General features: G+C 36.0%; 1 protein-coding gene across 1 annotated transcript; it reads right to left on the minus strand.

Annotated features, from left to right (window-relative positions):
• Nucleotides 1-9,690: 9,690 nt before the first annotated feature.
• On the minus strand, nt 9,691-16,960 carry LOC148601339 (uncharacterized). The gene is made up of 8 exons (XM_088556460.1): nt 16,861-16,960; nt 16,426-16,517; nt 15,989-16,114; nt 15,579-15,707; nt 15,111-15,257; nt 12,035-12,208; nt 11,638-11,692; nt 9,691-10,575 (listed from the first exon to the last, which is right to left on the minus strand). The coding sequence occupies exons 5-8, from the start codon at nt 15,163-15,165 to the stop codon at nt 10,050-10,052; spliced, it is 810 nt and encodes a 269-aa protein (XP_088412586.1). The 5' UTR covers nt 15,166-15,257; nt 15,579-15,707; nt 15,989-16,114; nt 16,426-16,517; nt 16,861-16,960; the 3' UTR covers nt 9,691-10,049.
• Between the last annotated feature and the right edge of the window lie 1,399 nt (nt 16,961-18,359).

The raw sequence follows: 18,359 nt of genomic DNA on the forward strand, positions 1-18,359 counted from the left end.
AGAAATCTCAAGGAAACATTATTGAGCAAAGTGAATGCCTCTCCTGTATACAGCATCTTAGTAGATGAAGTAACAGATATTTCGGAGAAATGCCAAATGATAATCGTCATTTAGTACCTCAATGAGTTTGGTAACCCTGTGGTTAATTTCTGCAAGTCACGTAATATGCTGGATAGTTCAGTAATGCTGACTGTGAAAAAATCCACATGGAACTGAAATAAAGCATAAAAGAGATCACAGGAAGCAAGTTGTGTGGCTTAGTGACAGATGGAGCCAGTACAATGACTGGTTAGAACAACGGGCTAGCAGCCAGGATGAAAAAAGGTTGTTGTTGGTTGGGGTTTAACGTCCGAGCAGCAATATTTCAGCTATATTCAGACGATGAACATGAATAGGATGATAAAATGAACATGAAATGATGATGAAATAAAGTAGGGATGGGACACAAGGACAATGGGGACGACAAATTTTGATTGCCACTGGAAATAGGGAGAGGTGGGTAGGGTCGGGTAATTTAGCCTCCTGTGGCGGATCCCTATGGTTCCTACTCCGGGAGAATACCACAGTAGGGTTACGTGCGAGGAGCGTGGCATATTTCCCAACACGATGCACCACTATGGTTTGCGGTCAGGTTTTCCGTATTATAGCCAGACAACCCCAGCATGTAACACACCAGGGGTACCCCATTCCACCACCTGGGGCACACATCCCAGTTGCTCTGTGGGCAGAACGCCCTAGCCCCCGGCTAGGGTTCTGAGCACTATTTAGTCGCCTTTTACGACAGGCTTAGCGCTGCTGCAAGCCTATTCTTTTAACACCCGGACCTGCACGGGGCGATGAAAAAAGGAGAATCTAACAGTTATATCTGTCCATTGTATTTGCCATCGTCTGGCCTTGCTTGTACAGACTCAAATAAAGAGTGTAAATTTGTTTCTGAAACACTGGACATCTTGAGATATCTCTGGAAATTTTTTGAGGACTCTCCAAAACGAACCTCAACTTAAGTAAAAGTACAAATTGAAATGACCCAATACCATGTACAGCTACCCAAATCATCGAGAGTATCAATTGTACATAAAGTGAAAAAAGCATGTTCCACCAGATGGTTGTCTGTGCAAGGGTGCTATGATGACTTTCCATCAAAAATGCAATGCTTGTCGTTAAGGAAAAGGATGTAGTTGCCACAGGACTCATAAAGACGATGAAAAGTATCAGATTTGTTGCCAATATCTTTATTCTTAAAGAAATGTTGCCATTTCTGGCAAAACTAAGCAAAACATTTCAAGCTGGAACAGTGAATTATTCTTGCATTGAGCCTTACTTACAAGAAGTTAAAGACACCCTACGGAACAGGAATTTGACAGATCTTGTCATTGCTTCTATTGTGAAAGAGACAAAAGTACAAGAAGGGCTTGGATTTCTTGAAATATTACCACCTGAAGCACAATTGCATGAAGCATCAAGAAAAATGACAAAGTATATTGAAGCTCTAGAAGACATTGGATGAGAGGTTTGAAGAGGCTGCACCAATTCTAGCAGCTTTTAGTTTGTTTGATCCATGTCAAATCCCAGACAAAACAGAACAAAGCTTCAAGAAATATGGAGAAGAGAATATTGGTCGATTGTGGTCTCACTTCTTGGCTGACAGTGAAGAGGCAAAGACAGAACTCGCCGCAGAATGGATGAGCTACAAGAACCACATTTTAGTTGAAACCAGAAGCATTATCTACTGATGAGAAGTAGACAACAGAAAAAGTCCCGGAAAGATTGATTACACTAAGAAATCCGTCAGACAATGGATATATTTTCCCCAGATTAGCACATATTGCTGCTATTATACTTTCATTACCTGTAAGCAATGCCTGGCCAGAATGTGATTGATCGATTGACTGTTGGGGTTTAACGCCCGAACAGCAATATTTCAGCTATATTCACGCGATGAACATGAAATGGATGATAAAATGAACATGATGATGAAATAAAAAAAGGATGGGAAACAAGGACAATAGGGTCGACAAATTTTGATTGCAACTAGAAAAAGGGAGGGATGGGTAAGGTCGGGCAATTTAGCCTCCTGTGGCGGAGCGCAAAGGTTCCTACTCCGGGAGAATAGCACAGTAAGGTTCTTTAACGTGCGAGGAACGTGGCATATCTCCCAACACGGTGCACCACTATGGTTTGCGGTCAGGTTTTCCGTATTACAGCCTGACAACCCCAGCATATAACACGCCAGAGTAACCCCATTCCACCACCTGGGACACACATCCCAGTTGCTCTGTGGGCAGAGCGCCTAGACCCGGTTAGGGTTCTGAGCATTATTTAGTCGCCTTTCACGACAAGCATAGCGCTGCTGCAGGCCTATTCTTTTAACACCCGGACCTGCACGGAGAAGCCAGAATGTGAGACATCAGCTATCAAACGTATAAAGACACGTCTTAGAAGCTCACTAAAGAATAGTATGTTCTCAGGGTTGCTCCAAGTATCCATAAATGGACCCCCTGTAAAAGAAGCCACACCGCTTATTCATAAATGTGTTGACAACTGGTATAGAGAAAAAACAAGGCGAAAACTACACAGTTTGTTTTTGTTTGTTGGGGTTTAACGTCCGAGCAGCAATATTTCAGCTATATTCAGCCGATGAACATCAAATTGATGATAAAATGAACATGAAATAATGATGAAATGAAAAAAGGGATGGGACACAAGGATAATGGGGTCGACAAATTTGATTGCCACTGGAAATAGGGAGAGGTGGGTAGGGTCGGGCAATTTAGCCTCCTGTGGCGGAGCTTTGTTTGTTTGTTTGTTTGTTGGGGTTTAACGTCCGAGTAGCAATATTTCAGCAATATTCAGACGATGAACATGAAATTGCTGACAAAATGAACATGAAATGATGATGAAATGAAAAAGGGATGGGACACAAGGACAATGGGGTCGACAAAATTTGTTTGCCACTGGAAATAGGGAGAGGTGGGCAGGATTGGAGAATTTAGCCTCCTGTGGCGGAGCCCTATGGTTCCTACTCCGGGAGAATACCACAGTAGGGTTCTTTAACGTGCGAGGAACGTGGCACCTTTCCCAACACGGTGCACCACTATGGTTTGCGGTCAGGTTTTCCGTATTATAGTCTGACAACCCCAGCATGAAACACGCCAGGGGTACCCCATTCCACCACCTGGGGCACACATCCCAGTTGCTCTGTGGGTATAGCGCCCTAGCCCCCGGCTAGAGTTCTGAGCACTATTTAGTCGCCTTTTACGACAAGCTTCTGCTGCAGGCCTATGTTTTTAACACCCGGACCTGCACGGGGGAAAAACTACACAGGAATACAACAGTAAATAATCAAATAGAGGAAGTAATGGAAACTAGAGATGCCAGTGTTGAAGCTGATTTAATCGAAGATGAAGGAGAAATTCATATTGTGAAAGAAAAAATGGCCCATATTTTAAAGCTTCTGAAACTCACTGGCTACCAAGATGATGATAATGATTATGACTGTGAAGATGAAAATTCAGATGAGTTTGACTATGACTGTATTGAGAATTAATGTTGGATCGTGAGACTTTAATCAAGTAAATTTGTCCAGTGGAAATTTGAATCCACTTTCATGACTTTATTTCTTGAAACTTTTGCTAAATTAAAAAAAAGTAAAAAAAATGGAAAAATAAAGAAATTATTTTTAATTAATTTGGTTCATTTCCTTTTATCTTAAATAAAAGTATTAGGCCACCACTGCACAAGATATTTTGTCTGTAGACGTGATGATTATGCAATTTTATTTCCAATCCATGAATGTTTGATGTGTTGCTCATCTTTTGTTATGTTTCCTCAAATTGTTTCTCATAATTCATTGTTGAACTCTGGTCTGGCCACCATTCCTCTCATTATTCCCTCAAAAGAAATTTTATTCAAATATCAATTTGTTCAATGGAATATAATTTGATTCTGAAGGGACCTGGTAGTTTTTGTTGGGAATTATTCATATTTATTTTATAACATTTTACTTGGAGCTTATATCTATTTTCTAGTATAGTCTGATATTAACATACATGCAACCATTCTGTCAAAATATACCAAACCCTTTCGAAATTAAATGGTTGTTCACTTAAAGTGAGGCCTGAGTGGCTGATGGCTTTTAAAAATCAAGTACTAATTATATTTTTATGAAAGCTAACAATTTTAATTCAGTCATTCATTAAAGGACAAGACATAAAAAAGAACACATGAACATTTTTGTATACATTTGAGAAAAAAATGACAACACTGAAATAATTTGAAAAAAAATGCAGTAATGCCCTTCAATTCAACTAACCAAAAGTACATGAAACACACACCAGAATGCAGGATTTTGCATCTAGAATTTTTAATTTTTCCAAATTTCTTTTCACCTGTTCACTTAAAACTTATTGAAAGCCCTGGTCCCTTACCCTAGGTCTACCTCCTTAATAAATGCCACGACAAATGTACAAGCTTGCTGTTTTAGACATTTAAAAAATGCCAGGATGAAAAATGTCAGTTCAAGGCCATCCAGTCAATTATTTTAAACATATTTTATTTGCAAATAAACAAATTTGGATTACACACTCACATGGCCTTCTCCATACATGGAATATAACACACAATAAATTGTTGAACAAATTACGACAAGTGTAGTGTACACAAATTGATAATTTAACCTTTTACAAGAGTAGGTCCAAATCACAAAGCCCCCTGCAGGTCCTGGTGTCAAAAGAATAGGCCTGCAGCAGCGCTAAGCTTGTTGTAAAAGGCGACTAAATTGTGCTCAGAAACCTAGCCTGGGGAAGGGGGGCTAGGCGCTCTGCCCATAGAGCAACTGGGATGTGTGCCCTAGGTGGTGGAATGGGGTACCCCTGGCATGTTACATGCTGGGGTTGTCAGGCTATAATACGGAAAACCTGACCACAAACCAAAGTGGTGCACCGTGTTGGGAAAGATGCCACATTCCTCGCAAGAACCCTGCTGTGGTATTCGATACGAGTAGGAACCTTTGCGCTCCGCCAAATGAGGCCAAATTGCCCGACCCTACCCATTCCTCCCTTTTATCTTGTGGCAATCGAAATATGTCGACCCTATTGTCCTTGTGTTCCTTCCCTTTTTTCATTTTATCATCCATTTCATGTTCATCGCCTGAATATAGCTGAAATATTATAATCAACCAAATCACAAAAGGGGAAAAATCATAATAGTTGTAAAACATTAAATAAATAAGAAAAAATAAGAAAAATGCCAAAGGTATTAAGAACAGTTGAAATAGAATCGACCTGAGTGCTGAATAAAATGTTGAATTGTTTAAAGTTGTCAGCATTGCTGGTGTTATCAAGTATTGCGCTATCAAATGAAATCATAGTTATTCGATCTTCACCAGTATCCGAAAGATTGTCTATGTATAATCTACGTTGTTCTACATACAATGGATAATCTAGAAAGAAATAGATACTATCCTCAATAGGTAAGCCACAGGTGCATTTCTGGTCAGGCACAAAACCCACTCTGAACAGATCAGCTTTCAGTGTACTACTCATGTAACGTAGTCTTGTATGCAAAATATCAAACTTTCGAATTCCAACATAATTATATGAGGGTGATTTGAACACGGGATTCTGATTTCTCAGTAATTGTTTAAAATTATTTAAGGTTGGTACCCGTCAAAATCGTAGGTCTAAGCTATTCCACAATCGTATATCAGATGGAAAGAATGACTTCGAAAAAGTCTCAATACGGGTTTGAGGATAAACATAGTTCAGCTCATTTCTCAAATCACATCGATTGGTTGTGGCTACAATATGTGTTACATAGTCTTTTAGATATGCTGGTACCTTACTATTGTGTAATCTATGGAATGGACAGGGTTTACGTCTTCGTCGACGATCTGCTTATGTCTCTTGTTTGTTTGTTTGTTGGGTGTAATGTCCGAACAGCAATATTTCAGCTATATTCAGACAATGAACATGAAATTGTTGATATAATGAACATGAAATGAAAAAAAAGGATGGGTCACAAGAATAAAAGGGTCGACAAGTTTTGATTGCCACTGGAAAAAGGGGGGATGGGTAAGATCGGGCAATTTAGCCTCCTGTGGCGGAGCGCAAAGGTTCCTACTCCTATCGAATACCATAGCAGGGTTCTTTAACGTGCGAGGAACGTGGCATCTTTCCCAACACTGTGCACCACTATGGTTTGCGGTCAGGTTTTCCGTATTATAGCCTGACAATCCCAGCATTTAACACGCCAGGGGTACCCCATTCCACCACCTGGGGCACACATCCCAGTTGCTCTGTGGGCAGAGCGCCTAGCCCCCGGCTAGGTTTCTGAGCACTATTTAGTCGCCCTTTACGACAAGCGTAGCGCTGCTGCAGGCCTTTTCTTTTAACACCCGGACCTGCACGGGGCTGGTAGTTAAAGGAACTGAACTATGTATTACTCTGTCTATAATAAAAATGCAGATCCACCCGCAGTTCGTTCATTTGCCTCAGCAAATGTACTATACATTGTATATCCCTTTACGGAAATTTAATCCGTTTCTTTTAAATGATTCTCTTGGAGACATAATGCAACTGGTTTGTTGGTTTGTTGGTGTTTAACGTCCGAGCAGCAATATTTCAGCTATATTCAGACGATGAGCATGAAATTGATGATAAAATGAAAAAGGGATGGGACACAAGGACAATGGGGTCGACAAATTTTGATTGCCACTGGAAATCGGGAGAGGTGGGTAGGGTCGGACAATTTAGCCTCCTGTGGCGGAGCCATATTGTTCCTACTCCAAGAGAATACCACAGTAGGGGTCTTTAACGTGCGAGGAACGTGACATCTTTCCCAACACGGTGCACCACTATGGTTTGCGGTCAGGTTTTCCGTATCATAGCCTGACAACCCCAGCATGTAACACGCCAGGGGTACACATCCCAGTTGCTCTGGGCAGAGCGCCCTAGCCCCCGGCCAAGGTTCTGAGCACTATTTAGTCGCCTTTTACGACAAGCTTAGCGCTGCTGCAGACCTATTGTTTTAAAACCCGGACCTGCACGGGGCGCGATAATACGGAAAACCTGACCTTTAACCTAGTGGTGCACCGTGTTTGGAAAGATGCCACGTTCCTCGCACGTTAAAGAACCCTACTGTGGTATTCTCCCGGAGTAGGAACCATAGGGCTCCGCCACAGGAGGCTAAATTGCCCGACCTTACCCACTTCTCCCTATTTCCAGTGGCAATCGAAATTTGTCGATCCCATTATCCTTGTGTCTCATCACTTTTTACATTTTATCATTTCATGTTCATCGTCTGAATATAGCTGAAATATTGCTGCTCGGACGTTAAACCCCAACAAACAAATCCACCACCTGGGGCACACATCCCAGTTGCTCTGTGGGCAGAGCGCCTAACCCCCGGCTACAGTTCTGAGCACTATTTAGTCGCCTTTTACGACAAGCGTAGCGCTGCTACAGGCCTATTCTTTTAACACCCGGACCTGCACGGGGCCCCTTTTTAAAAGATAATTTGGAAAATCTTATGATCTCCATCACAACAACTCAATAAAGTTTGATTTGATTAAAACGGTGTCACAGATATATTAAAATGCAATTGACCATATATGTAAAAGTAAGATAGTCAGTGACTGGATACAACTTTCTGAATTTGTTGTGATGTCACAAATGTTACATTGTTTTGAAGTTGCCAGGATGTTGCCTGCTTCATATTGGAAATGTTTTTCATGCTGAAGGTAAAAATTACAGAGTATTCTTTAATGTCATTTTACAAAATTATACATACATAACTAATAGTGTTTAAAATGATGTAAAAATATTAAATACAAATTATTTTTAACATTAACTAAGAAAAAGTCATTTCAAGGGAAGATAATTGGTGGCAAAATTCTTTCAATTTGGCAAGTCCGGGTGTTAAAAGAATAGGCCTGCAGCAGCGCTAAGCTTGTCGTAAAAGGCGACTAAATAGTGCTCAGAAACCTAGCCGGGGGCTAGGCGCTCTGCCCACAGAGCAACTGGGATGGGTACCCCTGGCGTGTTACATGCTGAGATTGTCAGGCTATAATACGGAAAACCTGACCGCAAACCATAGTGGTGCACCGTGTTGGGAAAGATGCCACGTTCCTCGCACGTTAAAGAACCCTGCTGTGGTATTCGATAGGAGTAGGAACCTTTGCGCTCCGCCACAGGAGGCTAAATTGCCCTACCTTACCCATCCCCCTTTTTCCAGTGGCAATCAAAATTTGTCGACCCTATTATCCTTGTGACCCATCCTTTTTTTTCTTTATTTCATGTTCATTTTATCATCCATTTCATGTTCATTGTCTGAATATAGCTGAAATATTGCTGTTCGGACGTTAAACCCTAACAAACAAACAAACAAATAATTCAAAAAATTGATAAATAGATGAAATATTGGAACATTGTTTGGGAGATTTTTCTACAAGTCAAAAACAATCATACCAAGAAAATCAAGATGATTTCAGAATAAGAATTCTATAATATTGTTGAATTGAACAATCCATTTCCACTAAATACTACGCACATCATTATATTTAAGTTTCTATGGCGATGATGACGCCACAGGAGGCTAAATTGCCCTACCTTACCCATCCCTCCCTTTTTCTAGTGGCAATCAAAATTTGTCGACCCAACTGTCCTTGTGTCCCATCTCGTTTTTCATTTCATTATTTCATGTTCATTTTATCATCCGTGTCATGAACATCGTCTGAATATAGCTGAAATATTGCTGCTCGAACGTTAAACCCCAACAATCAATCAATCATTTTATTAAGAAACTTGTAGATTTATTTTTATTTCACGCCTCTTTTTCCCCCCCCCCCCCCCCCAAAAAAAAAAAAAAAAAAAACAACAACAACAACAACAAAAACTTATACATTACAAAATGAAAAGATTGAGAGATCAAAACACGTGTTGTGATAGAACAAGCTGCGACAAATTCACATAACATAATGGAAAACAGTGTAAACTAAAAAACAATGTACCATGTACTTTGACCTTCAATCTAAAAAAAAAAAGTCTTTTCAGGACACGAGTAGCATGTTTTGCTTATGAAATAAGTCACTTCGAAAATTCTGTCGAAAAGATAAGTTTTGACGTTCCAAACATAAACAAACGGTCCATATAGTGTCATAGATACCCTTCTGCTTTAATTGAGAATGGCCTAAAATAAGTAACATTGCAGTTGATCTACAAAAAGAAGAAATTGTTTTGCACTTCTGCGGTATCTGTGTAAACGCTTGAATTTTAGTTTGGCATTGCAATCGGTGTTTTGTTTGATCTAACAAAAGTTTGTTTTTTGCTTTTGCTTCTTTTCCATATCTTGTTATTATATACATACAACTCTCCGTACTTTGTTTTTTTGTGTTCCCTAATTTACATTCCATTTTCATTCACCTAATATGTTTAGGACTGGCTTCACATGTAGACGCAGTAGATCATTGATAAGGTGTAAGATTTGTGTAACAAATATCAACAGATATGAAAAAGATTTTACATTGTTGTTACAATGTATGTGAAAACAGAGTGAAATCAGATATCCAAAGAAATTTTGTACATTGGATAGCATGATAGAATGATATCGACACAAATATGCATTTTTGTATACATTTTAAGTCTAGTATTTTGGGGAATGCATAGAACAAATGGAGAATTTAGAATCAATCGATGGATTCAATATTATGTTTAGGTATGAAGAAATATTTACAAGTATTTTCAATTAAAACAATAAAAAAGAAGGTAGTAATCAAGATGTCCATCGTTATATCACATCGTCAAAACAGTACGAATTCATCGATGTAGGCATACAACATTGCAGTAAATAACAGTCGTACAATGTATACTCGTGGTATCCTGTATCACAAATTGTAAAAATGCCATCATAGAAAAGTCAATGTTATGAAAAAGGTGCAGACATTCTATTCACCAAAAATAGTAATGAAATAATAAAATGACGTTCTCTCAAAGTTTGGACCTCTTTCATTTTCTTCAAATTTCACATGACAACTCATGTAGGTCGTTTGTATCTCAGCATGTTGTATTCGTTGATCTTCCACATATTTGAATTTCATTTTCCTCAATTTCACAGGCGTCATTGGTATCTTCACAAGTGTTTGTGGTCGGTTTTTCCTTCATCTCAACATTCGAACATGTATTTAGTGAACTTCTGTACAAGTTTATATTTCCCTCACTTGCGGCATTTGGCTTTTTGTTGTTTTTAGACGTGTGCATACTTTTATTTTTCAGCAGTTTTTGGACTCCTGATTGTTTGGCATTGGCTAAGACCTTTTGCCAAAACATGCTTCTATTATTATAACTATTTGGTTCAATATAACCTGGCAAATCATCGTTGTTCCTGCGTAGTGGCTCTAAATATCCTGAAGTATAGGGAACCTCGTATCCTGAATTATCCATCTGTTCTGGCAAATCGACAGGTAAATCATAGTTAGAAACATATTCGTATTGTGTGTCAGACGGCAGCTGAAGGCATGCTTGTGTTTGTAAAAATTCTGTGTACAATCTCTGCTTGAATTTATATCGCCACACAACGCACCTTGAATAGTGAATTTGACGCATATTAAATACAATAAATACCAAACTAATAAAAACCAAGACAATTGAAATGATTATGAAGATTGATATATAAAGAAAAGAAATGACTGATCATAGAATAAAGTTCATTATTCAGGCTTTTGAGTAAATACAGAAGCATTTTGTGGAAAGCCTGCTGACAATTTCATAAGTATTTCAGTACCTGTCCGCATAAAATTCTGTCACTACCAATAGTAAAGTGATTCATGGTGTAGAAAAACCCACCAAACAATGTCTTTTCACTCTACATATGCTACTTTCAAATAACGATAATCATTTCTGCATTCAAATCTGCACTTTTTAGAAAATCATACATTTATCTGCCACTAAAATCAACCAAATTCAACCAAATAAAGAACGATAACCATTGCAAAGTGCAAATTTCGTGTACAATCTTTATCATTTTTATCTCAAAAGCGCAACAACCGAATAAAAAACTGAGACTTGTTATTTGATCAGTTACTGTTTCTGAACAAAAAATAAAATCGAACAAGGTGGGTTTCTGACATGTATGAATCATCCCCTGTCTGATTTTTATAAAGACTGATACTTAAATGAAAAGGTACATTGTGTATGAAAAATATAATCGTTGAGTTTCTGTTTATCATGGGATATATCAATAAAACACCGAAAAATGCATGTGACTATTCTAAATAAAAAAAATAGCCCCGTGCAGATCCGGGTGTCAAAAATAAGATAGAAGTGAATTGAATGAATCAGCAAGCAATTATTGTCATTCCTGACAGTAGTATACCGTTTGCAAAGTTGCAGATGAAGGTTTTAATCGGCCGAAGCATTTCGTTTTTTTTTATTTAGAATAATTTAAATCAATACGAACAAATGTATCCTCACACTTGGTAAAGACAAAAAATAAAGCAATAAAAAAAAAACAAAAACAAAAGCAAAAAAAAAAAAAAAAAAAAAAAGCGCAAGACAGCTTTAGTTTCATATATGGAAATAAAAATGTACTCGACTTTTATTTAATTTTAATTAAATAAATGATTTAAATTTCGTAAATACATACCCAATAGTCAAACACAGTATAAATACTAAGTTTAAAACAGCCACTGTAATCACAACTGCAATAAACGAAAAGGATGTCAATTGAATTTTCAAAGTATAATAATTATTTCCATTTTGTAATAAATATCTGACAATTTTCGTTGTGAGACGTTACGTTTAAAGTATTGATAGCTCACGACGACATCACAATACATCTTGATAGACGACATGATATTGTTTTTTTTTTTGTTTTTGTTTTTTTTTGTTTTTTTTTCAACACCAATATTTAGTAATTTTTTTAATTATCCGAAGAATGAACTAAACCAATTGAAGTTAGCCGATATAATGAAATGATTATCCTTCATTAATTCTAACTCCACTAAAAAGGTTACTTTAACATGTACAATCTAATAGCATACCTAAGTATGGCAGTGCGAGGAAAAGTTCATTTGTAATACCATTGTTCTCAAAGTTCATTTGGCTGCACGCCTCTTTACATAAGAATGGTAACTTCGTCGAACAATTGTGCACAACGAATGATCCATCTGTAGTTACTGCAACACCTTTGTAATCCCCGCATTGCACAGTTTGACCTGTAAATTAACATAATATTTTGTAACAATTCCACATTTTTATTCTTGGCATTACATATTTTGACAATTGTTATAAACGAAGCACGTATCGATTTCATGGGTTAAAAATAGATTAATTTATTTATAAAAAAAAGTTTTCTGATTGGTTAACTCTCTTTCAGCATTCAGGCTATTTTGCAATAACTGATTCGGTACTCTGACGTCATTTATATCAATTGGTCTGCGGTCCGCGTTTCAAATATTTCCAAATAAAGTAATTTAATGACTACTAATAAACTATAAATATTAGATTCCAGTAAATCTACTCATGTGTATGCAATATATCTTCGCTATGAACAAGTTATACATTAACATCTAGTTTGGACAAGGTCACAATTTTGTAGACATAAGTCTCATTTCGTATAGCCTTTTCAACTACAGATTTGGTCATTTAAATCTGAACATGTAATTTCTTATGGTTCTGCTAAAGTCACAATCTAGGCCATCGATTTTCAAGATACTTTCAGTCAAGATGTAAAGTATGTAATTAGTATGTTCCTGAAAACTTTGCTTAATGCATCTTTATAGTTTTCTATATGTAACTATTGTTTCACCCTTCACTAAACATGTTACGACAGTGTAAACATCTAATATTAAAATAAATGCACAGATTTACATTTGCTGTAGCTTAAATATCTAGTGCAATACAAGCTAGCAATAATTTGTGAGAAATTGCCAGACTTGAAAGTAATTTTTTATATATTATTAGGAAAAGAACCGTGAAATATCTGTCAAGTTTATAGTTAGCTTTAACTCAACATACCAATGAGTTTTAAATAGTTCCTTCTTCTAACACATTGTTGAAATATGTTGAATGTATGTTTATGTAAGTTAAAAAAAGAATTGTCTTTAAACACATTAAATCTCATTACGGTGAAGCAGGTTCCAAATTGCAAACCACTCACATTTGTTACAGCAGATGGGTATGATTTTCAAGATACATAGATGCATATCAGGTTTACTTAAAGTGGATATTAAAAAAGCGTCATAATGGACAAAAGCCATATTTGCATTATAGTAAAAACCGGAAAATATATGGTTTTCATAATTTTTATCAAAAGTGAACAACTTTAGAACACTACATTGAAGTAAGAGCGTAACTCTCCGTCCTGTTAGTGTTACGATTCCTTCCCATTACTTGCAATGGAGCAGGATACCAGATATTTCTGGCACTCTATATTTTAAAAGCTGATATTTTACTGTACAATGAATGTAATGGTCACTACTGAGGTCGGAACTGTTTACACATAAGATTTGCATGGAGTACAGTGTATATTTATTTTATATATAATTTTTATATATGTTGAACAACTGTTCACCAAATCATTTACCTGTGGACGACGTTTTCCAGCCGACCAGAATTAACATGATTAACAATGATTAACATGATTATCAGAGGTATATTTTTCTTATGCGTCAACCTTGTAATATACTGTTCTTACTTTGAAGCTATGATAGGAGACTTTCAACAATAACATGCTTTTTTCAAGATATGTATTTACCAGGCGCTTTTTAAACTCCACAGGCGCATCCAGACACTTTTCAGTGTGACCCTTACAACTGGTCCATACTCCAAGTTTTTAGTGTAGTCCGAGTTCCTCATTTGTTTTTGTTACTTTGTATCACTCTAGTTACTTAATATTATTTGTTGTGTGTGTCCATGTTTGGTCTTTGTCCTTGGATTTCGTTCTTTTGATTACTCTTAAAAAATTATAAAGAATCGTATCGGAGTGTTCCGGAACTTACTAATTTGTCTAATTGCTTATTATTTCAAACAATAATCGATGCAGAAGACTAAAATTTTCAGTGTACCCAATAAGGTGTGTATACCCGTATATGAGTATGATTTGTAGCTTCCGTCGGTTTTTTTTGTTTATAAGGTGAACAAAAGCAGTTTTTAAATTTAGTAGTATAGATTAGTTTTGGTATTTAGCTGGAATATAGCATAAAATATCTCATTTCATCTAATTGTTTAGAAGTGACATTTTTTTTTCAAGAAACCTAATGCCGGCTGGCACTGTATCATACATTGAGAAACATGGCTTCATGAATTTAACACTTCAAATACTGTTTTTTGATAACTGTAGATTTATTCTAAAATATGTTGTTCACACTTTTGCTGTTATTAGATATGAAAAAAACATTCTTTCTGAGTTTGACTTCTTCTTGTGTGTAAAATACATACAAAGAAGCACTGAGCAATGTTTCAGCGCTAAATATAATTTGTTTAGTATTAAATTTATCATAGAAAACATTTTAGTAACGATTAATCCTAGATATTGACTTGAGCTGAACCTTAAAAGCAAAAATAAAGAATCTAGCAAAACAAAAAAATGATAAAATGTGCCATTATAAATTATTATTGTGGCAAGATACATGGGCATTATTTTTAGGATAAAATATATAGATTTGAGTACATTCGTCTTCATATATATATATTTAGTAAACATGGTTTATTAATCTTAAAAAAACATAGTGTTCATTGAAATGCATGTTATTACTAACCCAGTAATTAATTGCGATTTCAGGGAAAACAAAAAATCGCTATCAAGATTAGAAGAAAACGAGCGTAACCACGTGACCCTAAAAAATATAACACAACAATAACTATTACCCAAAGACAGTATAAAAACAAAATATAAATCTGCAAAGATTTCCATGCAAAGCCGGATAAATAAATGTTAGTCTAACTTCATTAACAGTATCAGCGTTGTGTTCTATATTAATCATTCAAAAACGGAGCATAGGTTTTTATTATGATACACACACACAATTAGTACCATTTCAAAAGTAGTTTCTCAGGCATTTACCATCCTAGCCTTGTCTAACAATGAATAAATGAAGCAAATAATGCAACTCATACCTTCAAAAACACGGTGTGTCCGAAATATTGGTGTCCAGTAATAGTCGATATTCATTGGCTCAAAGGTAAGATTTCGTTCTAAAATGTGATGGCCATCCTTAAGACATTTTTCTTGATAGACATACCAGGTCAAACGATTAACTTCGACTATATTAAAAAAATATTAAAAAAAGAGTTCCTTAATTGTCATTAAAAAGCATAATTTTAAACAACGGTTTGATAGGTAGACTATTCACAATAAGATATATACTGTTCAATTATTAAAAAAAAAAAAACACAAAAGAAACAAAAACAAACAAACAAACAAAAAACAAAAACAAAAAAAACAAAACAACAAAAAATACCCAAAAAACTGTTGCGTTCATTATAACTCGTAATAAAAGTACAAATATCATTTTATCAACTAACAGAACATGGCAATGACGTATAATACATCAAGAGTATTTAATCATTTATTAAGAAACATACTTGCTCCGGATTTGCAAACATAGCCGTTTTCTGAATTACAATCTTGAACAAGGTATATGCTTGAATTCTTTCTGTCCCTTGCAATGCATTCTTGTTTGGTATAGTTTGGTAATGGAACAAGACCTTTGACTATAAAATTGATTCACACAGCGAATCATTAGACAAGCAAAAATAAATGTAAATTAAGAATATGTATCTTTGAAATAGTGCCCTGAAATGGCGAATTGACATTTTGACAAATTTCTGTCCTTGCTGCCTTTGAAATTTATGCTTATAAAAATTAAAAGTTCAGTTGAATTCTCTTGCAATTGATTTTACGTACAATAACATCGAAAAATACACCGGGATGTTAGAAATCTGGCACAGTAATATGTAAGATTTATTTGATAACAATAATGAATAACACGTACCTGTGACATTGTAGATCCTCTTTCAGAACATATAAACTTTGATGAATCATTATAACAACTTTGTCTGCAGTTTTTCAAACTCTCGTCTATTGCTGGTTTTGCATTCAAGCAAATGCAACCATTATTCTAAAACGGTATGCTAGCTTATGAAATATCTATACATTTATTTTTGAAAGCAGATATATGTAGTCGATTAAGGTATTGAGGGATTTCTTATCCGAGTTAAACCAGTCTTAATATTTTTTTAATGTAATGAGATGTACGTTTTCTACGAATCATCAATCCAAGATAAACATTACTATGTTAACTGTTATTTATGTTCAATATTGGCCGTGCATTGACCACACTTTACCTCTATATATCAAAGAATTCATGAAGTGTATGAATGCAAAATAATATCGTCTATTTAAATTGCAGCTATTAAATGTAAGACAAACCTCGTAGGCAAAATAGGATTTATCAGAGCAATAAAAAACACATCCGTCCATGGATTCTGATATTGTTGCTTTAATTTTCTCACTTGTACAACCTAAAAATGTAAAGATATTTATATATTTGCGCAATCATTAATATTACAAACATACAATAATATGAATATAAACGTTAAAGATTGTTTTATAAAACTTTCACCACGAGTTGTGTATCTTCGTCGTATTATCATTTCTACTAAACATTGTGTTTATAAAACGAATAAATTCATTCGATAGAAATCAAACATTAAGATTTTTTTTAAATGGTCTTGCAACACCTATTGGTTGTCAAATTTTACCAAATTCTAAAGAACACTAAAATCAAAATTTGCATTTAACATGTATCAAGCATATAGGTTTTACCTATAAATGCGGTCCATTTTGAATACTTCACTTTTGTACCTATCAAAGCTCTGTCATTTCCCTGTTTTTTAAGTATTGGTGTTATGTTTGAGAGGTCTGTATTGTTGAATTGTGTTTTTGTTGCCAAAGTACAAACTTTGTACATATAATGTACAAATAAAACAGATAGAACTTTATAGAGAAAGAATTAATAAAAATGGCCCCCAGATATATATATATATATATATATATATATATATATATATACATACATATATATATATATATATGGGAAGGTCTGAAAAATTCCCAACGATGTTAGAACTGTAAAATTTGCGATGCAAATTTTTGGTCGTTCCCTCCGCGGGACTCGAACTCGTACCGCTGTAACATCTATGGCAACACCGCCTGCACAAAGTCCAGCGCCCTACACCACTCGGCCAGCTAGGCTTTATAAAAATATAGCTTTCGCTGGCCGGGTCATACCTCCTTGTAGATCTCCAATATGTTTAACCTCTGGGACTTTATGATAATCTTGGATTACTGGGTGTAGAATTTCAGGAAAAGTGTCACAACCTTCAGGATCACAGGCATAGACACCACAACGACTGTGCAGATTTTTGCAACCTGATTTCGTTGAAGCTTTGAACAGCCTGACTGGGAACTTGGCTGAGGAGTACTTCCCACTAACGGAAATGACCGAAGAAACCCAGACAAAACTCACTGCTGATCACTTCCTCCTCAACGATCACGATTCTTGTTTGAACCCTGCTGGGGTATTCGATAGGAGTAGGAACCTTTGCGCTCCGCCACAGGAGGCTAAATTGCCCGACCTTACCCATCCCCCCCCCTGTTTCCAGTGGCAATCAAAATTTGTCGACCCTATTATCCTTGTGACCCATCCTTTCTTTTTTTCATTTCATGTTCATTGTCTGAATATAGCTGAAATATTGCTGCTCGGACGTTAAACCCCAACAAACAAACAAACAAAATCTTGTTTGAGATCAGCTGGGAGAAACTGAATATATATTATAAAATTTCTGCAGACACATTTTCACGCTTTAAGTAGCAGTCCACCTAAGAATCATGCAGTGGGTGATTTATCGGTGTCAGACATTTGAAGCAAATTGACTTGCAATATGTAGGGTTGAATGGAAAAACAAGAATTAATATAAAAAAATGAAAAAGGTTTTCACGGTAACCATAGCAAGGACCATTCCTTAGCAACCCCTTATTTTGGGCCTAAAAACACAACATTATCCTAATAAAGTATGTCTTAGGAGAAACAATTTACAATAAAGTACAAAGCAATCTGATTTGTTTAGATCTGGTTACCATAGCAACCAAAATTCTTAATTTTTGACAATTTGAAATGTACGAAAATAGGCTATGTTCAGACCAATTTTGCTAACAAGAGCAAGAAGATATTAATTAAATGTATGCACGGATGTGTAGTAGGTGCTCTCCACTGAAACGTATTAAAAATAAAATAAAAATATATAACATATCTTTGTTTTTTGCTCATCTGGACCCAAAATCACCCCCTGTAAGGACTTTTC

This window comes from Perna viridis, chromosome 12 (genome assembly GCF_037379345.1).
Source record: "Perna viridis isolate PV_CMFRI_1.1 ecotype Kerala chromosome 12, ASM3737934v1, whole genome shotgun sequence".
In the NCBI taxonomy this organism is placed as follows: domain Eukaryota; kingdom Metazoa; phylum Mollusca; class Bivalvia; order Mytilida; family Mytilidae; genus Perna; species Perna viridis.